At 32.4% G+C, this 12,682-nt stretch overlaps 1 protein-coding gene across 1 annotated transcript in view; it reads right to left on the reverse strand.

Moving 5' to 3' along the window:
* Positions 1 to 12,682, reverse strand: part of LOC149532455 (uncharacterized) — a 112,338-nt gene that overhangs the window by 62,336 nt on the left and 37,320 nt on the right. Inside the window, exon 4 of the mRNA XM_089803358.1 lies at positions 1,980 to 2,143. Coding sequence (XP_089659484.1) covers positions 1,980 to 2,143 — 164 coding nt within the window. The remainder of the gene's footprint in view (positions 1 to 1,979; positions 2,144 to 12,682) is intronic.

Raw genomic sequence — 12,682 nt, forward strand, 5'->3', positions numbered from 1 at the left:
TGGTAGAATTTTGTTATATGATTATTTGTGTGCTTGGTTACCATGTATGTTCTTGGAATGTCACATTTATCATTACAAAAGAATCTCAGTTTTTTCTTTGTTTTCTTGTATATTTTGAATACCCAAATCAAGTTTTGGTTTGTAGCCATTTGTTGTGAAGTATGCCCATTTGGCATTAAATTGTTTCCAAGTTTTGTGTAAACCTTTTCCTCTACATCAAATGCTGAGGTAGTTGTGCTTGGCAATACCACTAATGGTGATGGCAGCCGGACACTATGTGGCTAACAAGTGGAGTAACAACAGCCATTTGTCGGGAAGTATGCCCATTTGGCATTAGGTTGTTTCCAAGTTTTGTGTAAACCTTTTCCTCTACATCAAATGCCAAGGTAATTGTGCTTGGCAATACCGCTAGTGGTGATGGCAGCCTGACACAATGTGGTAACAAGTGGAGTAACTACAGCCACTGAGTGGCTTTGCAACAATGTGTTGGCTAGGATCAATTTATTAGGGACCCCACCCACAAGACCAAAGGTTGGCCCCATACATAACCAAATGATTGACCCTCTGGCTCCAATAGCCTGTCCACAAAATCGAAGCTTCCATTCTCCCCCAACTTAACCCCAATGTTGTATCCACCAACTCAACCCCTTACCATTTTTTTTAATTTCTACAAATTGTATGATGATTATGCAAATATAGTAGACGAGAAATAAAGCATTAGTCTCTACCAACTGCACCAAAGAATTTGCAATGACCAACAAAGTGTATACATAAACCATGACCCCAAATCATGTATTTGGAACTAAGTTTTCTCAATGATAAATATTTTTCAAATGTAACACCAATATTAAATATTTATTCCAATGCAAATATTTCTTACAATGTCATATACAACACAAAGTGTCCACAAGAATACCTAACCCTTGTGATGCATGCATCCGTCAAATGCACCACAATTTAATATTTATTTTATCATTGCCGGCATTACTATGCAAGGTGCGCAACACACCTTTCCAAACATATGGGAGTTTCCTTCTAATAAAATTGGCAAAAAACAAGATCATGTATGGTAGTTCCCTTCTAAAAAAGTTGGCAAAAGAAATTCACGTAGTAAACGAAATTTGAGCCAATGAGTTCGACTTAAATTTGCTTGATAGAAGTATTATGATTGTGTACTTTTATTTTTGGATTTGATTGTGTAAGTTATTTTAGTATCAACGTTACTGATCAAACTCTGTGATCCATCATCAAGATGAGAGAATGCAAGAATAAAAATTATGCAGACTAAGCCTCATAATTTAAAACTGCAAAAAATGCCTCTATCAATATTTGTAAATTATAATTAAGCTGGAACTTTCCAAACAAATAATGGAGAAACAAACTAAAAAATCGCGAAGGTCATATCTAAAACTCACTTTGTGAAGATAACCACATTTTAAGTTCTCCAACTTTATCTGAAAGGGGGGACCACATTTATATAGTACAAAAGGGATATAAGTGCATACCACCTCTGAAATTTAACTCAAATTTAAATTCAGGAAAAACATAAAGCTTTGTTTACTTCAAGACCATAGGTGGAAAGATGGGTTGCTCTCTAAAAATTTGTGTAGGATTGATCTCATTATCATTTCTCACCACCTGAATCAGATTTTATGCCAAGGAACTTATCGTGTTCCATTGGGGATAAGTTACTCAGACATACATATAATAATAAGAATTAAACAATACTCAGACCGTAATTTTATTGATCTGAATAATAACTATTATCCTTCATATATTTATTGCAAAAGGAAGAATCTGCATCATCTAGATCAGAGAATAAACAAAATCAGAAAGCCTTTTCTATATACAAACAAGAAATAGAACTATTTAGAGAGATATCATTAATGCAGAACAAAATCTCCTTTTAAGGATATAAGACAATGTCAATCACATTATTTTCATAAACATGTCCAGTCATAGGGTAGGATTTAGAGTACCCAAACTGATCTTGAGATAGCTCGAGGGCATTTGAAGCTATTTCTGACACTAAAAAATCACGTTGCAATCCATCAGAGTGATCAATACACCGTTGGAGAACACAGCATCCATGCCGATGTGTTGCAATTTGAACACAATGTTTTGCTGCAGCATCAAAAAGAAACTGCCAAAACAGTGACCACAATGTTAAGCTACTACATGAATGTTGTGCAATGATGTCTTAGGCATTTAAATTGATTCTGTACTCTGAACACACTAGGAAGGAATCGCAATCTGCATATATAAAGTAAATAAATAAACAGAGAGTAGAACATTTTGACTGGGTTAAGGCAAGTATAAATAAGAAATACCATTAAAATCCAATGTCAGTATCACACACTACACTGAAGATAAAATTAACACATGCATACAGGTGAGATAAAAAGAAAATAGATGCTGTTTTATTTAATCAAGACAAAGGCTTCATTATTTTGCCAACAGTGGCATGTTGTGATGGTTAAGTTGTTGTGTAGTTATTTTCGCCATCAAGGTTCAAATCCCATTGGGGATGAGGTCCTCCATTTGTGCCCTCACCAGTTCATAGCTCCAGGTCAAAGCGTTTATCCCTTTTTAAGAAAAAGGGCAATGGCTTCATGAAATTACAATTAATACCCAGGTAATGGTTACATGGTCAATTATTTGCATTCAAAGTAATCATTTTTAGGGGCCATGTCATGTCCCTATATTTGTAAGATGATATAATAAATAAATTAATAATAATAAATTATGATATATTATAAATATAATGGAAAAATAGAATAATAATTAATTAAAATATATTAAATGAGTAATTATTGAGATATAAATAAGCTATATTCTATAAAGCTCAAGATTGAATAGATTTAATCAAACATTCTATCGACAACTATAAATAAATACATGATCATATATGATAAAGTATTAATATTATAATTTGAATAAAATATACATATCAAAGCACAATAAGAACAACAAATACATATTAAAAGAACAAAAGTGTCTAGCCGAGTAGAGTCTTGACTCATCACAGTCACAAAAATGCATATAAGATAATCTTGGGAAACAAAGAAAGGGGGGGAATGAAGGAACACATGACGTAGCAACGAATTGGGTAGAGAATTGAACAAGGGAAGAATTACTTGCAAACTAGAGTAGCAGCGCAAGTCAGAGTTCATCATCGAAGAAAAGAATCGAAGCACGAGTCACAGCATCGGAGGTAGAACAGTCCCAAAATTATCATAAACAAGGCAAACATTGTTGGGCAATTCATCTTCGGAAATATGGATCAAACCTCCATCAAACCCGACGGCCATAGCAGGAAGGAAATACTTGGTAGTCACACCCGGAAGCAAATGCAAACTGTCATCCCAGAGTCAGCATCCAAGCTCGGCAAATCAATCAAGGCAGGACATCATACTCTCTGAGCGCAATACTTGCAGCAATAATTTAGATAAAGCCGAGAATGAACACAAACCTGTTTAACAATGACTTAGTATATTATGAGAAATGTATAATCAATATCATAAAATATTGGTGATATCACTCCAATTGACAATATGCGATGGAAATAGTAAAGTGAAGAGCAGCGGTTAGGGATTCTACCATTTGGAAGTGGGAATAAATTCATGCTTTGAAAATATAGTTTTCAAGAGGTGGCGACAACATTAAACATGAATATAATTATCAATGATAGTGCACAATAAATTGCGTAACACATACAGGTGACTGTCATTGCCGAACATGACATATTTAATAATCTTCACATTGTTACCTTTTGTGTAAGGTCCAAATAGTAGAATAGGCTAGTCCAAATTTATAGTACGATCATCATCAATTAGTACTAATCTGAGATTTGCAAATAGATGGTCATCGATATTGAAGTTGTCATCAATGCAAATGATCACGAAAGACCAAGGAGATCATTAAATGGGGAATTGAACAATAGAGTCTACACTTCTTGGAGAAAAAGAAGTAAGAACGTTACAGACATGGACTATCGATACATGGATGAATAGGGAATACTGGACTTAGATAAGGAAGATGAAAAGAAAATAATGACATATAGTCCTCCAACAAATATGAAATGAGGGAATAATTCAATCATAATCAGATATGAGTCGAGGAAAAATGATGTAGTCCTAAAATACTGAAGCTTTATATATATATTCAAGGAGTGGAATGCATATATAACAATACAGGAATAAATGATACATAGTTTATAAAAACGAGGATCTAAATATGGAAGTTAAAAGATCTATATACATTATCAATCAACTAGGCAGAAGGGAAAATATAAGTAATTTTGTAAAGACAGTTCTAATTGTGAATTTTAAAGTAACCAAACGAAGGGTCCCAACTAGGGACATTATAGGCCAAGGAGGCTTTGGGATTTCTGAAGGTGTTGACGACAACGACCTGTAGGAAACCTACAGCGGAATCTTGGCAAACTCAAGCCAAACTTGCAAGTTACCAAACAAAAGAAGTATTTTTAACAATTTTAGAAACAAAAAAAAACTCTTAAATACCTAATCTCACCCTAATGTCAAGGCTGCTAACATTTCTTTCCACAAACACAAGTAAATAAAATGGGATTTTTGCCACCAAGATTTGGTGGTGGTATTTTGCAGATTGTTGCATTTTCCCCTTATAAGCGAAGGCTAAAAGAGAGACGTACACCAATAGGAGAGGAAAGCTATAGACAAAAGATGTATCTATCAAATTTGAGTTAACTTCATAAAAGGGTTTAAGTTTTGAAGAATTGTTTTGAAACAAATGTTATTACATTTTATTTTTATTCAGTCTTAAATTTGTAATGTTTTTAACATGGTTCGTAATTCTAGTTGTGTTACTCGACATTTAGAGAGTTTATTTAAATTAGACATACTGTCACCTCTTTGGTAACATACAATCATGATTTGAACAAACACTAGCAGTGGGGGTCATCATTATCATGTGTAGCCATTGTGCAAATGAGTATAAAAGTTCATTTAGTCAAGTGAAAGTTCACTTGAACACTAGTAGCATGAAACTCAATATGGGTTTTAATATTTTATTCTCTTCAATTTGAGCTTGTCTACCATTTTTATGGATCCCATGTTGTCAGTGCTACCACTGTCCACAAGAATTTGCAGCATTTTCCACTCACCTTTCACTTTGTTCAAAATTTAAAAAATTCTTTGAATTAATTCTAGTCTCTCCTTATCCAGATGTAACAAAAAAATTCATTTCATTATGACTCTGTCTTTGAGATTATATCCATGCCTTGGCGAAGCCTCAATTTCATTTTCAGTCGGAGCTACATGAACTCTTGCTTCTTTTCCTTTTCCACTATCCTTCTGAATTTGTGGATATTCAAATACACAGTGTCCTGCTTCTCCACACAAAAAGCATGTAGCACTAAATCCTCTTCCTCTACCTTTAACCCTACCACAATATCCTCTACAACGAGAATAATCGACTCAACCTCTAAAGAAATTTCCTCTTTCTTTGCCTTCTAACACACTTGCATGAGATGTGCTTCTATTGCCCAGTTTGATAACCTCTACCATACTAGGCTATTCTCTTCCATGTTAGAATTTGCTTCTACTTTGGGGAGTTGTTTTGTTGTTTTCTATTCAATTCCTTTTCTACCTTCAAGGCACATCAACATACTTCCTCTACACTAGGCACATTAATCAAACTTATTTCATCTTAAATAAATATGGGTTAACCAAATGAATGGAATCAAACTCATTTGACATGATCTTCTATATGACCAGCTCTTTGCTTAATCAGTAGAATTATTCCATGCATTCTTCAACAGTAGTTTCTATTTGCTTCAAATTCTAAAGTTCTTTATTTTCATCAAGATTCGATTTTATCTTCTACCTTTCCTATTAATTCGTTTTTTGTCTGTAAATGATCCCACCATAGGGATACATGAACCTTCAATCTGATACAATATATAACCTTCTAATCATCTTCAGTATTATCATACTCAAAGTATTTTCTCCATTTCACAGATTAAATCCAACAATTCCTCTGCATTCAAACATCCTTTATAACTAGGACTTGATCTAGAACTAATCCTCATTATGGCTCTTATAAACTACTCTTCTCCTTGATCAAGGCCTAGTTGATTCACTTTGCCACTTCTTTCAACAGCTTATTCTTCTGCATCATCACTTATATCGTCTAAGTGAACTCCTCTTCTCTAAGACATCTCGAGTCTACCTCTTAGGGTTTCCTTCAACCCTAACACAACCCAAGCTTTGATACTGCTTATTCATTATTCTATGACTCTTGGTTACCAATAACTTACAGATTTATATATATGAGTGGCAAAATGAATAAGCCGCCACATAAATGAGGATATGTGAATATCACTGCCTACCATTTAAATTGAAAACTCATTAAAACTGAATGTGATCCAACATTACAGACTCCTAGATGCCCTTGCATCATTCCATTGGAGGGTGACAAGGAATTTGGATCTAACTCCCAAGCATGCTAACTTTGACACTACAATTGTGCAACTCACTGAATCTCAAATGACAAGGCTAACTGCTATTGTGGTTCCAATTGTATCAAATGCTAACATTGATGCTTTCAATTTAGAGCAAAATAAGAATATGGAATATTGATTCTAATTTTCATTTGCTATTTACATCTGACAAATCGTTGAATTATCCATATTGTGAATTTATAAGCATTTTTTTTATTTGCATATTACAAGGTAATTAAATAATTTCATCTCTTAACAAGTATGAGTATTTCTATTTTATAATTTGTAATTAAATATTTTGTTTATTGGCAATTATGAGTATTGTTATTTTAATGAGTTCTAAATTTTAAATTTATATCTATATATGTCATATTTACACCACCCATCGAGGACAGCAGAACAAGAGGACAAAAGGCCTCAATTTCGGGACGATGGGGAGACAGCTGGGGGTAGTGTTATACATACTATATACTATACATATAGAACTTAAAATGCTAGTTATGAAAAGATCTATAACATTATGTTCCACGTATTTTCAGGGATGGGGATGTGTGTCCAAGATGGGTACGCTTTAGGGCCGATTTTATGGGGATGGTAGGGGACAGCTATTAAAAAAATAGAGGAATTTTTATATAGAGAGGAATTTCAAATATGCATATCATAACATTGATAAAGCATTCATCATGAACATTTAAGAAGCCTAATACATAGCGTTAGACTTAAATTGAGATTTCCAATGTGAATCAATAAGCAAAATAACAAAATTCAAATGCTATCATTGTCAAAATATGGCATACATATAGAAAAAATACTCAAAGGCTCCAAATTTCAACCATGAAATGACATAAAAGATTTAAATGTAATACTATAATTAAACTACTATAAAGTAAACATCGAAGTCTGCAATAATATATAACTGTCCATAATCATTATAGGGTAGATCTAAGAGACTATATCAAGTAGATTTGATGTCCTAACCTTCCCTTTCAATTGTTGTCCACTCAACCAATTGCTCCTTCTCTTGTTGCACTTCTCCTTTGTGAATGTGAGAATGAATTATTTTTTCTTCTTTTCAGTTATTTTATGCTTAGATTAGGCTTTGGTATTGTTATATGTGATTTGGGTGTCCTTGTGGACCAGCCAGCATTTTTTTTCAAATTTAAAAATGCCTTGTTTTTAACACTAGCAGTCCAAAAAGATAACCAGAAGCCCCATGACGGGGACGTCTAGTTGTCCCTCGTACCCTACTGCTCTCAAAGTGGCATTTCAAGGATGATACCTAATTTGCCCATTTTCAAACACCAATGAGGATGGCAAAAATTTGTTCCTGCATCCCTGTACCATATTGGGAACAAAAGTAGGTCTAAAAGTCCAAGCGGCACATCCTCGTAGAGCACAAGTATTAATTCTATTAAAAAGTAAAATAGAAAAATTGCAAATACCAAATGCTAAATATGTGAACACTGAACAATAAACATTGAATATCACTTTTTAAATGTCTAGGGATAGGAAATTTCTAAAAGTCCTCAAGACACTTAGGGGACCCATGGGCATCCCCTCGTTCTAATAGCAATTGAGCAATTGTTGGGTGGCAATGGTCCAAGACATGGGGACGGGGTACCTATCTAACAAGGCCACGAGGATCTAGGGGCAAGGACATGTCCCTATATAACACTTATATATATGAAACTATACCCTTACCCAAAGGAAAAAATGTGATATCAATGTATATACCCATCAGCATACCAAGATCGATAACTTAGCTGAAAATTAAGTTGTCGGTCCTAGTATGTGGTTGGCTATTTTATGCACCCTTAAATAGTCGCCTAGACTATGGGCCCCCATTATTCAATTTATCAAATTTCCTAAATCAATGGTTTGCAATATTTTATTAAATCAATTCAAAGCAATTTCTTTGATCAAATTGTAATTAATTCAATTATTTCAACATTTCCTAAGGTTTTATCATTTTATCCTAAGTCTTATTTAATTAAAAGAAAACCTCTCTTTTAATTAAATAATTAATTCACATTTAATTAATTAAGAAAAAACCCCTCTTTTAATTTAATTAGATATTTCCTATTTAATTAAAAGAACTTGCTCCCTTTTAATTAAATAAAATCCCACTTGAAAAGGAAATAAAATAAATAAAAATTAAATAAATTATTTTTTCCTCTACACTTAAATGCACATATTTCTAAGTGGAATTCCATTTAATTTTCCTCCTCTTTTCTCATTGGCAGAATTTTGTCTCACACGGATCATTCTTTCTCCACCCTTGATTAAATCTTATTGCCTCTTAATCTTAATCGTCCATTCTTCTTTATAAGGGAGAGCCCTCTCCTCATTTTTGACATCCATGATTATGCTATTGTTATGCTACAGGTTTGGAGAGCGATTTTTGGAGGAGTTTGAGCATTAAAGCTTTTTGTAGAGAACTTCTATCTTCTTGTATTCTTCTCTCATGCATCCATGGCTTCCATCATCATGACCCATCCTTGCATTTTCATATTCGCTTAGATCCATACTTGCTTTCATAGATTAATCTTGCATTGTTATTTCCTTTCATAGATTAGATTTCCTCTCTTGCATTGCTTTGCATTGTTATCATTTAGATTAGCTTGCATCTTCATTTGCATTCATATTTTTATCTTTGAATCTCTCGTTTTATGGTGTACTTGCATGGGCACAAACTAAGTCAAACTGAGGGCCTCCATTACAAACCCTTGTATTCCATGAATAAAGAGCTATGAGCCGTCATTCGAGACCTCATTCTTGAGCAATCTTGGATATAATGACTCATAAAAATGTGTCAACATTTTAGCACATAGCTATAAGTATGTGTATGCTGGTATAACAAACAAATTTCCTTGGGTATGGCTACACTTAGATACAATATAGATACACATGCACACAAATGTTTTTTAAAAATTATAAAAATGTAGAATTCATTACATTTGATAGTATGATACTTCATCATCAATCAATGTCAATTGATAGTTTAGAATTTCAATACCATGTTATATATGCCAAATAGTATATATCATACATGTCTAGGGTCACGATTCAAATGAGAATCATTATTGTTACAAATTGACAATAAAAGATAATGTCTTGAATTTTTGAGTGCCAACAACTAATCATTGGAGATGAACCCCAAAAAAGGGGGGGCTCATTATCATGTGGGAATCCTGAATACAACCGCAACACAGTATAATGCAGCTAAGGTGCTGCGGGATGCGCTTCTGGAATTTGGTGCGGCCGCGCTCAACGTATCCTTTCATCGCTTTTGGGAATATGCTTGAGACACCAAAAATGTCATTTAATTTCTAGTTTGAATGTTTATTTTTGCTCCTACAAAAAAAAACCCTCCTAACCTTCAACAAGGTCATTTGAAAGGATTTTGTGCCAAGAAGTGACAATTTGAACCAGATTTTGAGTGGATTTCAAAGCAAAAAGAATTTCTAGCCTATTTTCTGATTTCTTATTCTTTGTTTTTTAAAACTTTTTATTTATTTTTTGTTCCATATAGGTTTATAAAAAATCAACAATGCCTCACATAACTACTTCAAAGAGACTTCAATGCCACAAAACAAGATTTATCACCATTGTTTTGACAATATTTTTCTATTTTTCTATTTGTTTTTTCAACTTTTCACAACTTTTCTTTTTTAACTTGAAATCCTTTGTTTATGAAAATGTTTAAAATCTTAGATAAGATTAAATTTTTAATAATTTCAACTAATTCAAATTTATTTAAATTAATTAAGCCAATAGGCTTATATGTAGGAGCTTTGCTCTTGGCTTTTATTAATTTTCGCTGGTAAATTGTGAGCCTTTGCTAACAAATCCTCATCTAAATATTTCTATTTCTAGTATTATAATTGTTTCTTTTAATTTTCCCTCATCTTAGACTTTGCCTGTTTTTTCCTTTTTCATGCCAAAGTTTTTAGCTTGATATGTTAAATTCGGGCAATGCAATGATATTTAACAATTTTTTTATTTTTTTCAAGTTTTAAGGTTTTTTATAGATACTTATAGAAATGTTTAAATGCATCTAGAAATTTATTGAAATATTATGTTTCTATCTAGATTTTAGTTTTAAATTTATTATTTATAAATTATATAGATTTGGAAGGATGATATCTAAAACAATTTATAAAGATATTATCTAAAATAATTTTAGAAAGATTTTACATCTACTTTGATTTTAGTTTTAAATTAATTTTAAATACTTTTGTTGATTAATTCATTTTGTTTAAGTAATTATAAAATTGTAAAAGATTTGCATGTGAAATTCAAGAAAAATAACTAAAATTTGATTACAAATGTTAAATTCATAATCATTAATCAAATTTTAAGAATACTTTTAATACTAAAATTTTAAAAATTTTAAATATATAAAGAGTATAATTGTTTAGAAAAATAAAAGAACGATAAATAGATAAGTTTTTTTTTTTTTTTTTTTAGATGTGTGAGGAGAGGGATAGAGTTAAACTAATCAATTTTTTAACAAATAGTATTAGGGTTTACTAAGGGTTGATTTAAGGTTAGTGCTAAAATTACATAATACACTAAAATAATTCTAGAAAGATTTTATATCTATTTTGATTTCAGTTTTAGATTTATTCTTAAATTTATTGTTGATTAATTCAAAATTTTAAAAAAAAGAACATTTCATTATAAATTGTAAATGATTTGCATGTGAAATTCAAAAAAAAAACTATAATTTGATTACAAATGTTAAAATATCAAGGAGTTTTTAAGAATGCTAAATACATAAATATTTCACAATTTAAATAAAATATTTGTGTGAGGAAAGGGATAGAGTTAAACTAATTTTTTTTTAACAAATAGTATTAGGGTTTATTAAGGGTTAATAGTTAGAGAAATCTTATCACCTATCGTCTCATCGTTGTACATACAAAAACGTAAAACTGTTAGTTTAGTTTATTTGTTAATTATTTTCTTTAAAAATAACTTGTGCTTTCACTTTGTATGTGTAGGTTAATTTATAATGGCAAATAGAGAAGATTCTAATTTTGGATCAACTTCAAGGTTTGCCCCGTCACTATGAGTGCTACCGTATCATTTATAGGCACTTTTCCTAAAGAAGCTATAGATGTTGTTTGAATGTATCCCAACCAAGGACTAAAAATAGGGTCAATTTCTTGCAATAAATGCAAAAGAATATTTCATGGAGGCCTGAACTGCCTCAAATAAGTATGCCAAACAAGGACTAGAAATAGGGTCAATTTCTTGCAATAAATGCAAAAGAAGATTTCATGGAGGCATGAATTGTCTCAAATAAGTGTTCCAAACAAGGACTATAAATAGGGTCAATTTCTTGCAATAAATGCAAAAGAATATTTCATGGAGGCATGAACTGCCTCAAATAGCATCTTCCATCCATTATTAAGCATGATGTCAAGGCTTTTCCTAGGATTGATGAGGAAATAAAAAGAGAAATAAATATCAAGGGAGAGGGCAAAGCTAGCCATGGAAGCATCCATAGTTGCTTCTCAAGTTGCTTTGGTCAACCTTGAATAAGATGAAGCAACACTTTAGAGCATAATGAGCTCTCTTTGTGGCCCATGTATTCGTAAATCCACCACCACCTTGTCCACCACTTCATCTACTAGTAAAGCACTAGCATCAATGTTGTGACCTATAAGTAATTATTTTGAGCAGAGATACATACCTAGAGCACAACCATCATTGGAGGAAACTGGGTGGATTAAGGAGGCATGTGAGAACGCAGACATTAATGTGTAGATTTTGGTACTTTAAATTAATTTAGTAGATTTAAATATTTTGATAGTTTATGTTGAGTTTATAAAATTTAGACTAAATTTATAGTCTTATTTATAGTAATTTATGTTAAATTTAAGCTACTTTTTGTTTAGAAATTTAATTGTGACGCAGTGCAGGGAAGGAGACCCCCCAAAGGAGATGTCCTAGCCCCCAGCTATATAACCATGTAGCAGAAACACAACAACAAGAAGCAAAAATGCAAGATCTGATACCAAATTACAACAATTGATATAATTGATTACATGCAATATGCCCAGTTGTAAGGCCTTCCAGGTCAGGGCCAAATACAAACAGCAATTACAAAATCAGTTCTGTAAGATCCAACAAGATCCAACTTACAACCAATCTCAACTAGCCCAGATTTGTAACAGAACAGCAATCTGGAAG

This window comes from Cupressus sempervirens, chromosome 10 (genome assembly GCF_028749045.1).
Source record: "Cupressus sempervirens isolate cs-2001-9-10 chromosome 10, ASM2874904v1, whole genome shotgun sequence".
Classification (NCBI taxonomy): Eukaryota; Viridiplantae; Streptophyta; class Pinopsida; order Cupressales; family Cupressaceae; genus Cupressus; species Cupressus sempervirens.